The following is a 19643-nucleotide window of genomic DNA, read 5'->3' as shown; positions in this document are numbered from 1 at the left end:
GAAAAAGAACAGCTGAGATACAAAATATAACCTGAAAATGATAGCAAATTTATTCTCACCAATTGATCCATCAACTACCATCTTCAATCATTAAATTTAACTAGAATAGGACTATTATTAATTCCTGATGCAATACAAATTGCTATTAGTGCCTTAGAAATAGGTGTGAGTGAATAGAAAGCCACTGAAAACACCTTGGAAGGCACTAAACCAGACGAATGATCACTTCTAATGTTCTGTGAGAAGCCAGCCACCTTTGCTGAATTAGACAGACTGGTACAGAACATCGACATGTGCGTTTTGGCGACGAAAGATGGGCAGGCGTTAACAGGTATTTGGGTTCAGTCCACAGGCGTGCCCGTCTCCAGAGGTGATAAGAGTGTTACAATCAAATGCTTCTTCTGGTGCGAGGACCTTGGTCACATGGAACCCGATGTTCAATGGCACGTAAGTCACGCCGGAATACCTGACGCCAGAGGGAAGTAGGCGTTTCGAAGTGTAAACGATCTATTAAAGTTTTTTACCCCATCAAGGCATCCGTAAATCCCTTTTTGCCTGTGCCTAATTCACCAGTGTATTGGTGTGCACCTGAATAGATTCTGGAAGCAGTGTTTCGTCGATGAATTTTGATTGGTGCCTTCTGAGTCGTAATGTTTGCAAACTTCCCACCTTACAACTGGTTCGGCAGGGAAGTCGTACTGTCTATGGGCAGCTGTAGCCTCTTGTTTGCAATGTGAATGTTTCTATATAGGAAATTATCTTGGCTTTCTGATTCGGGGTCACTAGGCAGCTATGTGCGAAAATTATTCTGGAGCGAGATTGTATTCAGCATATTGATCTTATTTTGAATTATTTGGAGAGAGAGATATTTATGTTCTGTCATCAGCGACAGTTTAAGCTGTTAGTGCATACCACTGACAGGAGTTAATTCAGTCACAAGCCGGGAATGTAAATTTCCAATGGTTCATCTTGTGGCTGCCCAGGCTCAGTTCTTTGTTACAGGTTCTGGATAAATACCCTGCTGCATTAACCTATAGCTTGGGAGTCACTAACAGGATCAAATATATTATTCGGCTGAACGATGTTATTCCGGTGCGTCAGTCTCCTCATCGATTTTCGCCTCCTAAAACGAATATCTTGCGGCAGCTGATTGAGCATATGCAACGGGATGACTTTATTAGTCCCTCTACGTCTTCCTTTGTCTCGCCATCTTTTTGGCACCGAAGAGTCAGGGATCCGGTTATCGACCGGTCACCGATTATCGGGTATTAAATAAAAAAGTTGTTTTTGAGTCAGTCACCTTAATTGACTTACACCACTGTTTTACGTGGTTTCGTGGTGCTCCATTCTTTTGTGTTGGACCTTAATCAAGCCTACCATCAAATCCCCTTGTCCGAGGTTTCAAAATAGATTACGGCATTTTTTACGGATTGCAATTTATTTGAATTTAACCACATTCCTTTCGGTCTATCAACAGGGGCAGGGGTCCTTTCCAAACTTTTGCATAATGTCTTGAGGATTTAAATTTAAATCCATCCATCATTATTTAGAAGACATGCTCGTCTATAGTTACACTTTCAAACAGCACGGAAACCGTATTGAAGAGGTTCTCCACCACTCTGGAGATGCCGGGCTTACATTTGAGCTGCCAAAGATTAATTTAGCTAAAGAGCTAATTTCCTTCCTTGGACATCTCGTCTCGGCTGGGGAGAACCTTATAAATCAGGACCGTACTTACGCTCTACAAAACTCCTCCATCACCTAAGGCCAAGAATGGAATAGCCCGACTCATAGGCATGGCGAATTTTTTTAAGAGATTCGTTCCCTAATTTGCGCAGACACAGGAGTCCTTGAACCAGCTACGTAGGAAAGACAGGCCTTTGCACCGACACAATAGGCGCAATCGGCATTTCAGGCCATTAATGCCACTTTAGCTAACCGGCCTATCTCTGGAGTACCTGACTTCGATGGATTATTTACTGTCCAGACAGTTCTCTCAAATTCCGGGACTCCTGCTGTTCTTTTCCAGGAAAAGGAGGAAGATCATAGATTCATTGCTTATGCTTCGCAATGGACAGAATGTCAAAATATTGAAACAAATAAATTTTGTTTAGATCAGATCCTTGAGGCATGTGCTTGTGAGTTACTACTGCAATACACTTCTATAGTAATTTTAAATCTACAGATCCCCTCAAGGTAACTTTCAGCTATTCATGAAACATCTTGAGGCATTATTGAGCTACCTGTGAGACAAAATGAAGCAGTTAGTGGTTTGGGGTAATTTTAATGTAGATTTCTTAAAAGATACGGACAGGAAAACTGAGCTAGAATCTCTGTTTAGTTGTTTCAATCTAGCATCTTTTGTAAATTTTCAAACCCTTGTGCATTAGGTTAGTAGGTTATTTATAGATAACATTTTCATAGGCAGTGCTCAGGCAGAAAGAATTAATATGCACCCATTTGTTAATGGGCTATCTGGTCGTGATGCACAGTCAATGGAAATAACACAAATAGCACCTTACAGGATTCAGGCAGGTTCATACAAGGCAAGGAGGCTTATTAACGCGAACAGTATATAGAGCTTTAAGTGCAGCCTAGAAGCGTTAGAATGGGATGAAGTATACACAGAAAATGATTTGATGACAAATTCAGTTTATTCCACCGTAAATTTGTCGCTATATTTGAGAGATGCTTTCCTGAAACATTATCTAAACAAGCCATTTCAAAGTCAAGTAAGCCATAAATTGCTAAGGGAATTAAAATACAGTATAAGAGGAAGAGGGAAATATACAGGATGTTACAAAAAGTTATGGCCTAACTTTCAGGAAACATTCCTCACACACAAATAAAGAAAAGATGTTATGTGGACATCTGTCCGGAAATGCTTAATTTCCACGTTAGAGCTCATTTTAGTTTCGTCAGTATGTACTGTACTTCTTCGATTCACCGCCAGTTGGCCCAATAGGAGGAAGGTAATGTTGACTACGGTACTTGTGTTGATATGCGACTCATTGCTCTACAGTACTAGCATCAAGCACATCAGTACGTAGCATCAACAGGTTAGTGTTCACCACAAACGTGGTTTTGCAGTCAGTGCAATGTTTACAAATGCGGAGTTGGCAGATGCCCATTTGATGTATGGATTAGCACGGGGTAATAGACGTGGCGCGGTACGTTTGTATCGAGACAGATTTCCAGGAAGAAGGTGTCCCGACAGGAAGACGTCAGAAGCAACAGATCGGCGTCTTAGGGAGCACGGAACATTCCAGCCTATGACTCGCGACTGGGGAAGACCTAGAACGACGAGGACACCTGCAATGGACGAGGCAATTCTTCGTGCAGTTGACGATAACCCTAATGTCAGCGTCAGAGAAGTTGCTGCTGTACAAGGTAACGTTGACCACGTCACTGTATGGAGAGTGCTACGGGAGAACCAGCTGCTTCCGTACCATGTACAGCGTGTGCAGGCACTATCAGCAGCTAATTGGCCTCCACGGATACACTGCTGCGAATGGTTCATCCAACAATGTGTCAATCCTCATTTCAGTGCAAATGTTCTCTTTACAGATGAGGCTTCATTCCAACGCGATCAAATTGTATATTTTCACAATCAACATGTGTGGGCTGGCGAGAATCCGCACGCAATTAAGCAATCACGTCATCAACACAGATATTCTGTGAACATTTGGGCAGGCATTGTTGGTGATGTCTTGATTGGACCCCATGTTCTTCCACCTACGCTCAATAGAGCACGTTATCATGATTTCATTCTAGATACTCTACCTGTGCTGCTAGAACATGTGCCTTTACAAGTACGACACAACATGTGGTTCATGCAAGATGGAGCTCGTGCACATTTCAGTCGAAGTGTTCTTACGCTTCTCAACAACAGATTCGGTGACCGATGGATTGCTAGAGGCGGACCAATTCCATGGCCTCCACGCTCTTCTGACCTCAATCCTATATACTTTCATTTATTGGGGCATTTGAAAGCTCTTATATACGCAACCCCGGTACCAAATGTAGAGACTCTTCGTTCTCGTACTATGGACGGCTGTGATACAATACGCCATTCTCCAGGGCTGCATCAGCGCATCAGGGATTCGATGCGACGGAGGATGGATGCATGTATCCTCGATAACGGAGGACATTTTGAACATTTCCTGTAACAAAGTGTTTGAAGTCACGCTGGTACGTTCTGTTGCTGTGTGTTTCCATTCCACGATTAATGTGATTTGAAGAGAAGTAATAAAATGAGCTCTAACATGGAAAGTAAGCGTTTCCGGACACATGTCCACATAGCATATTTTCTTTTTTTGTGTATGGGAATGTTTCCTGAAAGTTTGGCCATTCTTTTCTGTAACACCCTGTATGACGTGCCAGAATAAGTCAGGATTCGATGTTACTTGCTTACTACAAAAGATACTGTAATGTTCTAAGGAAAGTCATTAAGAAGTCGAGAAGTGTGTGTTCTGACATAAATTAATAATGGGGATAAAGAGAATAAGACTATGTGGTATATTGTCAAATGGGAGACGGGGCAGCCTGACAGTGCACAGTATACCATAGCAATAAAACTAAATGATGACGATGTAAGTGATAATTCACAAGTTGTAAGTATTTTTAACAATCACTTTCTGAATGTAGCAGCAAAAACAGTGTTAAAGGTTCAGCTGAAGAAGCAAAACTATATGTTAAAATGTCATTGCCCAGTCTTTAGAAATAGCACCACCATCCCCCACTGAAATTAAGGGAATTATAAATATAATGAAAAACAAGAGGTCATGTGGTGTTGATGGAGACTCTAACAGATTTTGAAGTGCTGTTATAATTTAATATATGGTGTCCTTAGGGATATTTGTAATGCTTAGCTGACACAGGGAATTATTTCAGACAGATTTAAATATGCAATTGTCAAACCTCTTCATAATAAAGGGGACAAGGGTGACTTAAAAAATTATAGACCAATATCATTGCTGACTCCATTATCTAAAATATTCGAAGTTATGTATTCAAGAGTTATCTCACATTTAAGTGAAAATAATTTACACAACATGTCACTGTTCGGCTTCATGAAGGGTTACTCGACTGAGAATGCTATCTACACATTTACCCATAAAATAGTACAAGTCCTAAATAACAAATTATCGCCAGTTGGTATTTTTTGTAATCTCTGCAAGGCATTTGACTGTGTGGATCATGTCATACTCTTATGGAATTGAATGCTATACACACAGCTGGTTGGAATCATACTTAACGAACAGAAATAAAAAAGCTGTTCTGAATAAAATAATGTTGGAAGGGTTGTAAATTCTAACGAATGGGGAGTTATCACTAAGGGAGACCCACAGGGTTCAATTTTAGGTCCCCTGCTGTTCCCTATTCATGTGAATGACCTCCCATTTAACGTTCAGCAAGCAGAAATAGTATTTTTTTGCAGATGACACGAGTGTTATAATAAACCTCATTCCAAAAAAAGCCCCTGAAGATACTTTTAAGGATGTTTTTCAGAGAATTATTAGGTGGTACCCAGAAAATGGACCCTCTCTTAATTTTTAAAAGACTCACTATATCTAGTTCTGTACACCGAATAGAGTCATACCGACAATTGATGTAGCATATGCAAAGGGCTCAGTTAACAAATTAGATTTCTCCAAATTTTGAGTGTTCACATTGATGACAACTTGAACTGGAAGAAGCGTTTTACTGAGCATCTAAACGACTAAGTTCACCTTCTTTCGCTCTTCATATAATTGCTAGTCTTGATAATAAACAGATCAACCTCCTAACATACTTTGCATATTTCCATTCAATAATGTCTTATTGAATAGTTTTCTGGGGTAACTTACGACTTAGACATAAATTATTGATTGCACAAAAGGGAGCAGTGAGAATAATTAGTAGTGTTCACCCAAGGACGTCATGTAGCCACCTTTTCAAGGAGTTAAGTATTTTAACTGCACCATTATAAACTAAACCATTACAAATAATCCATCTCAATTCGTTAAGAAAAGTGATGTTCAAATGTACAACACTAGAGGGAAAAATGGCTTTCCTATCCGTTGCTGAAAGAAACAGTTGCTCGAAAAGGAGTACATTATTCAGCAACAAAAGTCTTTGATCATTTGCCAAACGACATAAAGTGTCTGGCTGGTATCTGATCAAGTTTCAAATCTACCTTAAAATAATTTTTTCTGGACAACTCCTTCTACTCCATGGGTGAGTTTTCTTTTCAGAAACTGTAAGAAACAATTTACCTCTAAATGTAGTTGTATGAGTAGTAATAAAAATTTCTGTAATATTAATATTAGCACTATTCATGTATGTATATTTACCTTGTAATCTGACTTGTTCCACATAAAAATTTCTGTAATATTAATATTAGCACTATTCATGTATGTATATTTACCTTGTAATCTGACTTGTTCCACATCATATCGATAAAGTTATCAGGAAAATGATCAACGGAGCATGACATAAATATGACTGAAACTAAACTAAAATTTTCGGCCAACATGCACAAGTACTCTGTACATGACTGTGCGGCTTTTGCGGTAATGTTTGAGCTTGAACAATTTAGATTTTATATCGAGTACTGGCGCAGCATGAGGTGTCTAGACGTCTAAGATGATTCCGGCAGCTCATAAGTGAGCAGAAAACCTTACACAGTCATTTACGTACATTTTCTGTTCCCTTTGAGTAGATTAGGTTTCATACGGAAAAAGTTATTCTTTTAATAAAATTTTGGTGTTTTATATCTATTCTGGCGCTGTGTTTTGTGGCTTGTAGAGGAAAATCAATTTTTAAAGCCGTTTTTGCTGTGAGCAACTAATAAGCCTTACCCAGTCACTCATAATTATTTGTGATTATTGAACTTATTTATTCTATTATGTAATGGTTACATGAATGTAGCCATTCAAACGAAAAATGACGCTGCTGCTCTTTGTTCGACCTCCTATGTTTTCATTGTTTCTCCCAATTCTATGTTTGCCGATTTTAGAAAACAGGTAATGACAGTAGGAAAAAAAAAGCTACTCAAGTGAGCAATCGATTCCTAATTTTTGCTGTTCGACATACTTAGTAAGCAAAAAAGGTATCACTAGTGCAAAGTACACCCATATAATGAATAGTGTAATACACTTTTGGCAACTGAATGACAAGAATAGGATAAGAGCTAAATATTTTTAGTAAACAGAACATTTGTCGCAAATTTTATTGCACAATACTTTATTTTGTTCTTTATTTATTTATCAGAAAGCACATTGATGAAAGGCTACTGGCCGTGGAATTCAAAGCTAAGAGGGAAATTATATTGGTTTTATGTAAAAGAATTTAAAGTTTGTTATTATGTAATGGATATAATTATTACTTTATTTAGAATGTGAAATTGGTCAAGCTTTGATTATTTAAATATGTTAAAATGTAAAATAATATAGAATAAGCTGTAGCCAGTCAGATGGACGGCTTCAGGAAAGGGAATTGCGTTAGCCAGTTGAGCGGCGATTTTCAGCACTGGGGGAACGCGGCCGGAGACGGTCAGAAGTACGGTTTTGATCTAGACACCAAATGGTACAGTTCGGATTGAGGCCCGAAAGCGGGCAGTCGGTCTTTAGGCAGCTAGGAAGTGCAACCACTTAGAAAATTTCGCGTTGTGTGATATCACGTGACTTAGTCTCAGAGCGGTGAGCGGCGGCGTGCCTGGTGTGAATTCTAACTTTTCGTATAAATACCGAGGTGGAGTACTGGACCTGTGTTTCGCGATGAGATTGTGAATGATCGAACTGTGTCAGATGGATAAGCGCTCTAGTGTAACAGTGACTGTAAATTCGACCAACTTCGCTATTATTTTGCTTTCTGAATAAACATTATTCTAGCCACATCGCAACTGTGGGGTCTACATAATTTATGGGTCGTTGATGTAGTTGTCGATATTATTATTACCGTTATTATATGTGACATTAAATTTTTATTTCGCAAACTTGTCATTAGCCTGACAATTTAACAAAAGGGTCACAAGTCTCTAATTTAGGACGTGTAATACGACACTTGCAGTTCAACCCGTAGAGGAGTTTGAGCCAAAATATTTCAAAGAAGATGAACTGCAAGTGAGCCCGAACATCTTTCGGATGTTAGCTCGCAATCATTATACCAAAACATTTTTCACTTTTCGTAAAGACTGGTTCATATATTAGATTCGGAAATTTGAAGAATGTGTGCTTCGGATTTTCACAAACTGAAGGCCAAAATAATGAAACCATCCTTGAATATTATGTTTACCAAGCACATTCTTGAGGTTAAAGTAGTAACGTCGTACGTAGCTATATAGGCGTATCAAAGTTAATCATTTTAAACATACTTCTACAGCAGTGTACGAAATTAAATGTTAGCACATTGTTAAGGAAGGACCACTCTTGCATATAGTACCCATTTTTTGGTGTTAAGATTTTTGATATTTGTACTTCTGACAATCTGATAAATTCTGTTAATATAAGCATGTGAGCAAAAGACCAGTACATTAGTGCAGGTCACAGTAAGAAGCTTGGGATACTTAGACAAATGTATAGTCGAACTTCACCACCCCACACAGGACGGACGTCAGGATAGCTTCCCGTGAACGAGAGTGCCCATACCACCAACTGCAGTTCGGATCTCAGTTGTACTGCACTGATGATCTGCTCAATGGGGCATATGTTGTACGTGGCATACCTAAAATTCTCTGACAATGCAGTGGACGCAATCTGCCATTCGCAAACTTCCAGAGGTGATATTACGTAAGTAGAAGAAAGAACACAAGACATGATTTCTGTTTCACGCTACCTGGGAACATAAATTCGCCTCACATATGTTCCTGTATAGAAGCACTTCAGTGTCTGTTAGACGTTTCGCAGGAATCTACGAGGAAAAATGTGGTAGTTCAGGCTTTTGGTAGGTGATCACATTAATTTGAGTGAACAGTGTGCAGTAGTACGAGAACCAAGAAAGAAGAATATGAATGGAATCCAAGCACAAAGTGCTCAAATTAAAAAGGGCTTAACACAGTGATGCAGCCTTTTAACCCTACTACACTGAAGCGCCAAAGAAACTGATACTGGCATACATGTCGAAATACAGAGACACGTAAACATACATAATACGGCGTTAAGGTCGGCAACGCCTATATAAGACAACAAGTGTCTGGTTCAGTTGTTAGATCGGTTACTACGAGAATGGCAGGTTATCAAGATTTAAGTGAGTTTTCCCGTGGTGTTACAGTCGTTGCACGAGCGATGGGCCACGTTACCTCCGAGGTAGTGATGAAGTGGGGATTCTCCCGTCCCACCACTTTACGAGTGTACCGTGAATATCAGGACTCCGGTAAAACATCAGATCTCCGACATGGCTACGGCCAGAAAAAGATCCTACAAGAACAGGACCAATGATGACTGAAGAGAATCGTTCAACGTGACACAAGTGCAACCTTTCCGCAAATTGCTGCAGATTTCAGTGCTGGCCTATCAACAAGTGTCGGGATGCGAACCATCAACGAAACATCATTGATACGGCCTTTCGGAGACGAAGGTCTACTCGTGTACCGTTGACGACTGCACGACATCAAGCTTTACGCCCCACCCGGGCCGGCGAAACCCAATATTGAACTGTTGACCACTGGTAACATGTTGGCTTGCCGGACGAATCTCTTTTCTAATTGAATCGAGTGGATGGGCGTGTACGGGTATGCAGAAGTCTTCATGAATCAATGTACCCTGCATGTCAGCAGGAAACTCTTCAAGCTGATAGAGGCTCTGTAATGGTGTGGGGCGTGTGCATTTGGAGTGATATGGGACCCCAGACAGGTCTAGATACGACTCCGACAGGTGACACATAGGTATGAATCCGGTCTGACCACTTGTATCCATTCCTGACTATATTGCTTTCCGACAGACTTTGGAAATTCCACCAGGAAAATGCGACACCCCACAAGTCCAGAATTTGCTCCAGAGTGGCTCAGGGAATACACTTCTTAGTTTGAACACCTCTTCTGGCCACCAAACTCCACAGACATGAACATTACAAAGTATTTCTGGGATGCCTTGCAGAGTGCTGCTCAGCAGAGATCTACATCCTCTCGTTCTCTTACGGATTTGTCGACAGCTCTTCAGGATTCATGGTGTCAGGTCCCTCCAGACATTAGTCGTGTCCATGCCACGTCGCGTTCTGGCACTTCTGCATCCCTTCGGAGGCCCTACAGGATATAAGGCAGGTGTACCAGTTTCTTTGGCTCCACAGTCTATTAAATCTAAAAGGCTAAAGAGAGGGATTAAAATTCAGTGTTAGAGAATATCAGTGATGAGATTCCACAGAAAGGTTAAGAATCGTCACTTGAGTGAACAGAATAACAAAAATGTTCACAGAGAAAATCTTCATGCACTTCTTGCGTCACAAGCACACTTTTCAAAAACTAGAACAGAATAACAACTGTGTTCACAGAGAAACGACTTCACGCGTTTCTTGTGTCGCAAGGGACCCTTCTCGAAATCAACTGCTGACATCTCTGTTGTGGCTCTTACAAGTGATTTCTCTAGGTCGACCTCCAGAGGGAAATGCCACGGACTGATTCCCACAGGAAAAAGTCTTTCCTGCGGTACCTCATCTCTTACTGGGTACATGGCGTCTACGCTTGCGCTCAGGTTACGAATTTCTGTGGCCGTTAGAGAAACGTTGCTTCTAACTACGTCGGATATGGATCTGCAGTCACCCAAAGTTCAAACTCCTTTCTGAAGTTTCTCTAGAAGTTTCCATTTCTCTTCCTATATCCCCAGCACTCCGTCAATCAAACACGTATCTGTGCTTTTCGGCAGCAAGCATGCCCCACCACTTCCCGTGGGAGGATACATTACAGTCAGCTAGTGACCAACTATTGTTTCACTGTGCGTTCCTTCGTACCAAAAGGATGTCTTTTTGCCTTGTACAGCCCCCTACGTTATTTCTCTAGGTACGCTGTTCTGAAAGTATTTCAGTTCAATCAGAGTGCAACGTCTCACCTGCACCGTCCAAACTACAAGGGTGCTGCGGCCGCGTCGAGCTGCTGTCTCTCAGGGCAGTAAATGTTCACCCCTGCCAAACCCTACATGTCTCTTCAATACCCATCTAATCAATAGCAGCTTTTGAGGAAAGCGTGGCCAAAGTCATAGTTTCTGTCAGTGTCGCCTCTGTTAACTTCCAGAAATGCATTACACCAATAACCAAGTAAAAATATAAATTGAAAACGATCAAGTAACAGTTTTGGTGTTACTTCATTTAGCAGAGAATGGTCTTGATTGGACATATTCTATATGTTCTAGAGAGTAGGCCACCTTTGTGTTGCGAGAATGACTCCTTTAGCAGTCAACCACTGGACATTACTTACACCCTAGCCGGCACACCTTGCATTAGAACCCTCAGTGCACCGTAGTATCAAGTTCAAGTCAATAGAAGAATGACTAGTGACAAAACAAGATTTAGCAACAGATCAGGATCATCGGTAACATAGTCTCTATACATCCTGTTCTTACAGTAGCAGCTTCCAACGTGTACTGCACTGATGCATCTGAGCCTCCTGACCTAACGTACTCATTCGTCCCCAGATTTTCATGTGACATCTCGCTTAAATAATAAACTACCACAAATGTTCGATTCCGGCTGCTCAACCAGATATTAACCCTAGCACCATTAAGGGGGTTGGGGGTCAAAAATTACCCGCTATATTTGTTTCATTTGTGTAATACATAAATTTGTTGGAGTGAAGGAGCTATAAATGAGGTAGGTGTAGTATGTGCTCTCATGGTTTAACAATTTTTCTGAATTGTTTGAACATGCGTATAATTTTAAATTTAAGTGCGGGCAGTTTTTGCGCACCCCCTCCCCCCCCCCCCACCCCTCCCCCGGCCCCTCGTAGACAATGTCGAGACAACTTTACTCATTAAAAATATGGCAGAAAGAAATGCAGTTTCCGACTGTTAGTATCGTTGTATAATGTTTCCATTGTTGTTTTGAAATAAATCTCCTTTGTTGTTTGAGCTGTTGTTGATTTCTCGCAGGTCTAATAAAATGTCTCGTCAGTACCAGAGGTTTCTCATATATGAAGGAGTATCAGCTATAGTAAATGAAGCAAGTGAAGGTGATGAAAGTGATCCAGAAGATGATACAGTTGTGACATACGATAGTGATACAGCAACTGAAAGTGAGTCAAGTACACGGAGTTCACCCCTTGATGAACTGTATGCAGCTGCTTCCAGCATCGTTGTTACAGCAAATAGCGGTAGGGAATATATTACTGCGCCTCCAAGGCAAGTACCCATGTCAGTACCAAGTATAGTGAATTTACGTGGAGGTTTGACTCATGAAGACTTGACCTCTAGTGTGTAAGAATCTTTCTAAAAGTTAATAACTCCCGAAATAACGAAGATTATCGTGGACTATACAAACCAAGAAACTTGTAATGAGAACTTAAAACTTGCAACCATTGAAGAAATGTACCCCTTCGTCGGTATTTTGATACTCATGGGCAGAAATAATGACACTAGACTGCCTCTTGAGAACTTATAGGAGACAGTACTGGGAAAAAATATGTACATGGCTACAATGAGTCATATTCGATGTGGAGAACTTCTGCCCTTTATTAGATCTGATAATAAAGAAACAAGAACCGAAAGACGAAAGCAGTTACGATTTGCCCCCTTCACTAACGTTTCGACTAAGTTTACGAAATATTCGTGAAATACTACATACCTAAGTACAGACTAAATGCTCTCCCTATTTCGAGAAAGATGTCCCTTAATGTCTTTGTGAAAGTAAATCCTGGGAAGTAAGACGTATTGATTAGGATGCTATCAGATGCACACATCCGGTATGTTCTAAAAATGGAGGTCTGTGCAGGGATGGATGAACGACCTGCCGAGGAACGGAGTGCAAAGGCAGTTGTTTCACGCCTAGACAATCCGCTGGCAGGAAGTGGAAGAAATATAACAACGAATCGTTGTTATACATACATAGACCTAGCCGAGGAACTTTACAACGATAAGTTAACTTTGGTGGAAATATTGAACATTAACAGAAAACACATACCAGGACACCTAAAGCAGACGCAGGGTCGAGAGCTATATTCCTCTAAGTTCTTATTCACAGATCCGAAAATAGGCAACGCAACAGTTACTTCGGTTTCATACATCTCCAAACTGAAGCCTACTAAGAATCTCATTCTTCTTTCCACACAACACAAAAATATATAGGTGCATGAGCCGACAGAGAAAGAAAAACGAAATGACGAAACATTATTCACTAAAACGGGGGACGAGAAGATGGCCATTATCTCTCTTTTCACATTGTTAAATATAAATATATATTTGATAGATATTGCCTGGCTCAATGCTTTAACAATTTTCATGATAAACATCCCGAACTGGAATCAGAAGGAGCACAGTATAATAAGGCTGTATCTGTTAGGTCAACATCTCGGTACGCCAGCTGCGGTATAGACCGCAAATAATATCATGGGCTTACAGTAGCCTATTATCTCTGCAATGGAAAGTGTTCTAGGGAAAGCACTGCCCAGCAATATTGCACCTGTTCAATCTGTTGAATTTTATTCAATAGCAAGATGTCACATCTACTTCAAGGGTAAAGACTGTAAAAAGGGAAAAAAAACAAGATGACAATCTATCGTGTGTTCCAATTACGTGTGTTCCACTCATTCTGCAAAAACAATCATATGCAAAGGTTCTGAAATCGAAAGGGAAAATGAGTAGGAAGGAAAAACTCAGTTGTGATTTCCGGCTTTCATATGCTGTTTTCTTGTTTGGGGTTTGCTATTGTAAGTTCTTTTATTATTTCTTAATATAAGTCTCATATATATGAAATTGTACGTTTAATAATAAAAATACAATAAAGTTTCTCATGTTCATTACTTTATTTATTGCATTTGTATATGTTATATGTTCCTGATAACTATGGAAAAAGCGTTGCAACCTGGTAAAGAAATTCATAGTTCATTAAATAATCAAATCAAAACAAACAAACAAACAAACAGAAATGTTAAAAAGTGAAAAGAATCTGAGAGTAATTTTTGTCCCATCTTAGACATCCATGTGACAGATCCGAGCTTAGTGGTGCTAAGGTTCATGAAAAGTCAGGCGTGACTGCTGTGTGAGAATGTAAAGAAAATAGCACTATTATGGGTTTGTTGGCGTCGCCATCTTACGCAGCAAGCACACAAATATTTGCCTTCCCTGGCTGCACTGTATTTTGGTCCTCTCACAGGCGTTTCACCTTTTTTTCATTTGAACAACGTTTAGGGGAAACAAGATAAGAAGTAAGCCGGAAATAATAAAATACGAAACATAAAAATGTGCTTATGTATCGTACATAGAGCTGTAGTGCGACCTCCAGCCGGTGACCAGATGACAGGGAACGCAGAGAACAAATAAAATCGCGAAAAACTGTAAGTAATACTTATTTACATAAGCGACAGGAAGTTAACTATTTAACAATGTACATATAACATAACAAAATAAAACTGTTGCCTTTCTAGCCCCTCCTCTACTGACTACGCAATAAAGTGGAAAAAGACGAGCGCGCCTGAGAGAAATAAAATATAGTGCAGCAAGAGACGTTTTTTATTTACAAAGAAAACATAAACTATGACTGAATTTAGATACCATTAACGCTGGTAGAAGGTATTGGCCATCAAACTCCCAGATTTAAACCGAAATGAGGTGGGTCTGTGGGACGACCTTGAACGCCTCTTCGCATCATGGATCCCCAACCCAGAAATCTAGCGCAGCTGGCCACGAGAGTACTGTCGACATGGCTTGACTTCTTTGTCGATGTCTTCCACAACCAAAATATCCCTCTTCCTGTACGTTTCGCAGCAGTCTGCGCTGCAGATGGTTGTTGCTAGTGCTTTTGATAGGTGGACGAATTAATGCGAGTGGATAGTGTGCACCAGCACAAGATCTGTGAGTGAAGAATGTGACTGGAAGACCAAGAACAAAGTGCTCAAATTAAAAACGGCTTCAGGCAGGGATGCAGTATTGCAACCCTACTATCCAATCTACACAACTAAGAAGCAAAAACTAAAACAAAGTTTCAAGAGCGGGATTAAGATTCAGGGTGAAAGGATAACAGTGTTAAGATTCGTTGATGACATTGCTATCCTCAGTGAAAGAAAAAATTGCACTATCTCTTGAATGGAACGTACAGGTTAGTGAGTACAGAGAATAGAATGATAGTAAATCAAAGAAAGAAGAAAGTAATAAGAAGTGGAAGAAATGAGACTAGCGAGAAGCTTAATAACCATTTTGTGATCACTAAATAGCCAAATTAAAGAAATGTGCTAATAATACAGCAAAATAACTCATTGTGCATGGAGCAAGGAGCACACAAAAGTGGACTACCACTGGCAAAAAGGGCATTCCTGGCCAAGAAAAATCTACAAATATCAAACGTAGGCCTTAAGTTGAGGAATTCATTTCTGAATGTCTAAGTTTGGAGCAGAATACTCCATGGTAGTGAACCGTGAACAGTGAAACACCGGGGCATACGACGAAAGAATCGTTTGAAATGTGGTTTTACAACAGGATGTTGAAAATTAGGTGGACTAATAACGAATGAGGCTCGCCGCAGTAATGGCGAAGAAAGAAAGGTAGGGAAACATTAAAAAGAATAAGGGACAGTGTGATAGGACATCTGTTAATACATCAAGGAATAATTTCACTATTCGAGACAAACATGTACAATATAAAAACTGTAGAGGGGGACATAATTTGGAATACATCCAAGCGCACTGGAGGACTTCATTCAGAAGACCAAAGGCCAAAAAAAGTATCGATATAACAATTGATCACCTGGATGTGATTGGTTGAGCTGATAGGGGCTCGAAAATAAGTTGTCTCGATTTCTTAGCAGCCACAAGGGCAGCCTGTGTATCCAGTCTTCATTCCTTTCGCATTACGTTTTTAGTTTCAGAAAGCGCCGGATTCGAGACGAACTGAACAGTGAGTGGCGGCTAGTCTTGTACCGCCGGAATACGGTATGGATTCTCGGGAGGGTGTGTAGCCCTTTCTACAAGAATAAGTTCTAGTCCTTACAGAAAATCGTTTTCTCGTGCTCAAACAGTTCTTAACGGCTGGAAAACAACTCACCGAAGAAATGGTGCTTAAGATGGAATTAATAGAAAACTATCTAAATCATGGGAAAATGTAAACTCTGGGAATGTAGGAAATGAGTTTAGCTTTTGCTTGTAACGGAACTGAAATGATGGTAGGCTGCCAGTAATTTGGAGCCCGCGTGTCGGAAACGGGTGCGCTGGTGTGAGACTGCCAGGGAGTGCACCCTGATGCTATCTGTTGGCGAAACCGGGAATTAGCGCTATCTGTCAGACAATGCACTAAGCTAACGGTGTCAAATATATAATTTTTCTTGGTAATTATAAGTTATTACTGTATAATTTAACGTTGTAAAGCGCTAGTAGTTATTATTATGACTGGTATGAACTCCAGGGCAATAAACATAATTTTTTTAAATACTAAATGATTTCGGTAAAAAGGTGGTAGGGGAACGCCCCCACTCTTGGTGATACGACGTCGCTCGTGGTAGCTGGAGACACGGGGACTGAACAATAGAATGGCCTGGGGAGTGTTGACGTGACCGGACGTATGTAACTGTGCTCAGGCAAGAGTGAGTGTTCAACAGCGAAGAGGCGAATATCGTCCTCGTTTGTGGAGTAAAACGCGAAGAATTGTTATCAAAGCCGCCTATATGCCACTGGGGCTGGTTGTAAGAGTTCCTGCGCCCAGATTTTATGGCGGACGTGCAATAGCTTATACGAGTGCTATGGCTCGTAGGTCCAGCCGCCATTAAGGACATGAGGCATGAAGAGCTGCGTTAGCCACATGCATTTCACCACCAGCACCGACACGTCTACCCAATGCAAGACTGCTTGCAATTGTTAATTCGAACTGTTGTTGAAATGTAAAATGAGAATACCAGTTTCCTTTTATGCAAGCACAAGGGACAGAATATAGTAATGAGTAAACTTATGACGCATGTTGTTCATTGTAAAGTGTAGTAACCTCAAACATAGTATAGTGAAATCAGACTGAGGCCACCATCGCCTCTTTCATTTACAATTCTTTTTGTTGTAGAATACTTTAGCGTATAAGAATGTTGAAAAGAGCAATGGTCACACCAGAATGAGTCGCCTTTTTACAGTTAATTTAAATTTTTCTGAGTAACCTTTCAAGTAACGTCACTTAAGTAATTCTGTATCAGTTGTCCAAAGAGTAATATGCAAATTCAATACATAAAGTTGAAGGATAGAATTTTGTTAACCCAAGTTGCATAATTAGTCTTGGTAGTAATTACCAAGCCAACACACAGAAATTGAAAAAGTATTTGCTTTGTAGAATCACCTTGAATGATCAGAAATAGTAATATTCAGAATTAAGTTTAAATTCAACTCAAGCCGTTTCGATTTGAAACGAGCCAAAAATTTATTTATTCTTTTGCTGCTTCAGAGCTGGCGACCGTACTTATAAGTATTTTCAGTGGGATTCGACGGTAAGTCTGCTGCTATCGTTGTGTTGATAGGATTATCCACTGCTGCTAGCAGTGGTGATTGGATACATAAGCTCACTACCAAGTTAAGTGGGTCAGGTATGCAGTGTTACCGTGTGAACTGTAGTGCACTTCAGGCCGTGGATCGAACCCGTTCAATCATCACAGCTCTTTTGGAAATAGTCCAGTTAGGAGTGTGCTAATCATTAGGTAAATACTGCCGAGTAACGGTCAAACTGTACACGCAACTGAATTTAACAGCTTAGCAAGGTCCACGTAGCACATAGTTAATGTGGTGCAATGGAGAGGGTAGGAGTGGAGTAAAAGTGAACTGAGCTTGTGGCGGCTGTACTGTATTCAAATATTAACAACGTGAATTCACTACTACCTCTTACCATTAGGACTGAGGTATTTACTGTTAAAATACGTAGCAGTAAGCGCAAACGTGTGACAGCTACAAGTCCGTATTGGTTTTATACATACGGAATTAGGAAGCGGGTCATTCCGTCAGTGGAGGGGGTTAAAACAACCGAGTCAGTTGAGAACATACCCCATTTACTGATGGAAAGGATTCGGCGGTTCGGTCGCATGCTGTATACAGTATGTAATTGATAATAATTCACAAGTTACCACAGTTGTGTAGAGGCAGCCCAGACGAACGGTTTCATATAGGACACTTGCGCACGAAGTGCGGAAACTGCTGGGCTGCTGGACAGATCCGGGATCAGTAGACACTGTGAAAGGGTTTTAACTACTTAGTATAGACCCACAAGGTGTGAGTACACATTAAAAAAGACCATAAGTCCTACCGTTCTTTGTGCCCAAACCTTCATGGAGTAGACTTCGTCTGCCAGCCAAGGCGAGTTCAGACATCCTGTTCTTCTTAATGACCCTAGGATCGTTATCTTCAGAAATGAGGCCATTACTCGACAAGCCACTGGATAGTGGGGAGTTAACAGGCATGAGAATATATATGTTTGGAGGGAGTTGTTCTGCGAGTCTCTTCCATGAAAGCAAAATGAAGCCCGCCAATGAATTCATCCCACTTCGCGGGCCCTTCCACTGGTAAATGATTCAGGTCGACATTAATATTGCAGTTCACACGCTTGGTGAAGGAGGGTGGTGGGCAATGTGGGGATAGTGGTTACAAGATAAACAGTGCTGGTAAAGCAAAACCTTTTAAATACATGTGACACAAAATCGGGTGCATTGTCAGTTACTAGAATTTTCAGGGTCGCGGTGATAGAAGAAATATGATTAAGATTGTTAATGATTGTATTCTTAGTATCTGCCCTATTTGAGAACAACCAAGCAGAATGGGAGAAAGAGTCCACCACCACCAACACTTACCGATTATCTTTTGTAGAATGGGTTAAGGGATCTAGGTAATAGATGAACACTCTGTCCATAGGTGAACACCACGTGCATAGTGTTGTGGTTGGCAGGAGAGCCAACCGTATGGTTAAAGGAAGCCGAAATGCACGCGTTTTAGCTCACGCAGGCTGGCATGAGGTCTGGAACATGAGAAGGGAATTAGAATTGAGAAAAACGGACGTAGCTGGTGGAATACTTAACTTTAATCCATTCATGGAGAACGTCGCTCTTTATGATACATGATTCACAATATCAATAGTACGGATACTGGCGCCTTGCTAGGTCGTAGCAAATAACGTAGCTGAAGGCTATGCTAACTATCGTCTCGGCAAATGAGAGCGTAGAAGTCAGTGAACCATCGCTAGCAAAGTCGGCTGTACAACTGGGGCGAGGGCTAGGGAGTCTCTCTAGACCTGCCGTGTGGCGGCGCTCGGTCTGCAATCACTGATAGTGGCGACACGCGGGTCCGACGTATACTACCGGAGCGCGGCCGATTTAAAGGCTACCACCTAGCAAGTGTGGTGTCTGGCGGTGACACCACACATAGGAAGCTAGGTCCTATCAGCTAAGCATTCCGATCGTATTGCTGAGACTGTATTTCACTCTCAAACTTTCCTCGCACTGGACGACTAACTTACTGACGGCGCCATTTAACATAGGCCAAATGAGGTGCTCTTCAATCCCCACAATTCTCTTAT

The 19643-nt window shown here is 40.8% G+C and overlaps 1 protein-coding gene across 1 annotated transcript in view; it reads left to right on the top strand.

Moving 5' to 3' along the window:
• The window catches only part of LOC126282398 (translation initiation factor IF-2-like), a 40313-nt gene extending 21353 nt beyond the window's left edge, over window positions 1-18960 (top strand). The window contains exons 4-5 of the mRNA XM_049982056.1: window positions 12057-12199; window positions 18857-18960. Of these exons, the coding sequence (XP_049838013.1) occupies window positions 12057-12199; window positions 18857-18960 (247 nt within the window). The remainder of the gene's footprint in view (window positions 1-12056; window positions 12200-18856) is intronic.
• The last annotated feature ends 683 nt before the right edge of the window (window positions 18961-19643 follow it).

This window comes from Schistocerca gregaria, chromosome 7, assembly GCF_023897955.1.
Source record: "Schistocerca gregaria isolate iqSchGreg1 chromosome 7, iqSchGreg1.2, whole genome shotgun sequence".
Classification (NCBI taxonomy): Eukaryota; Metazoa; Arthropoda; class Insecta; order Orthoptera; family Acrididae; genus Schistocerca; species Schistocerca gregaria.
This window is presented reverse-complemented; position numbering and strand designations above follow the sequence as displayed.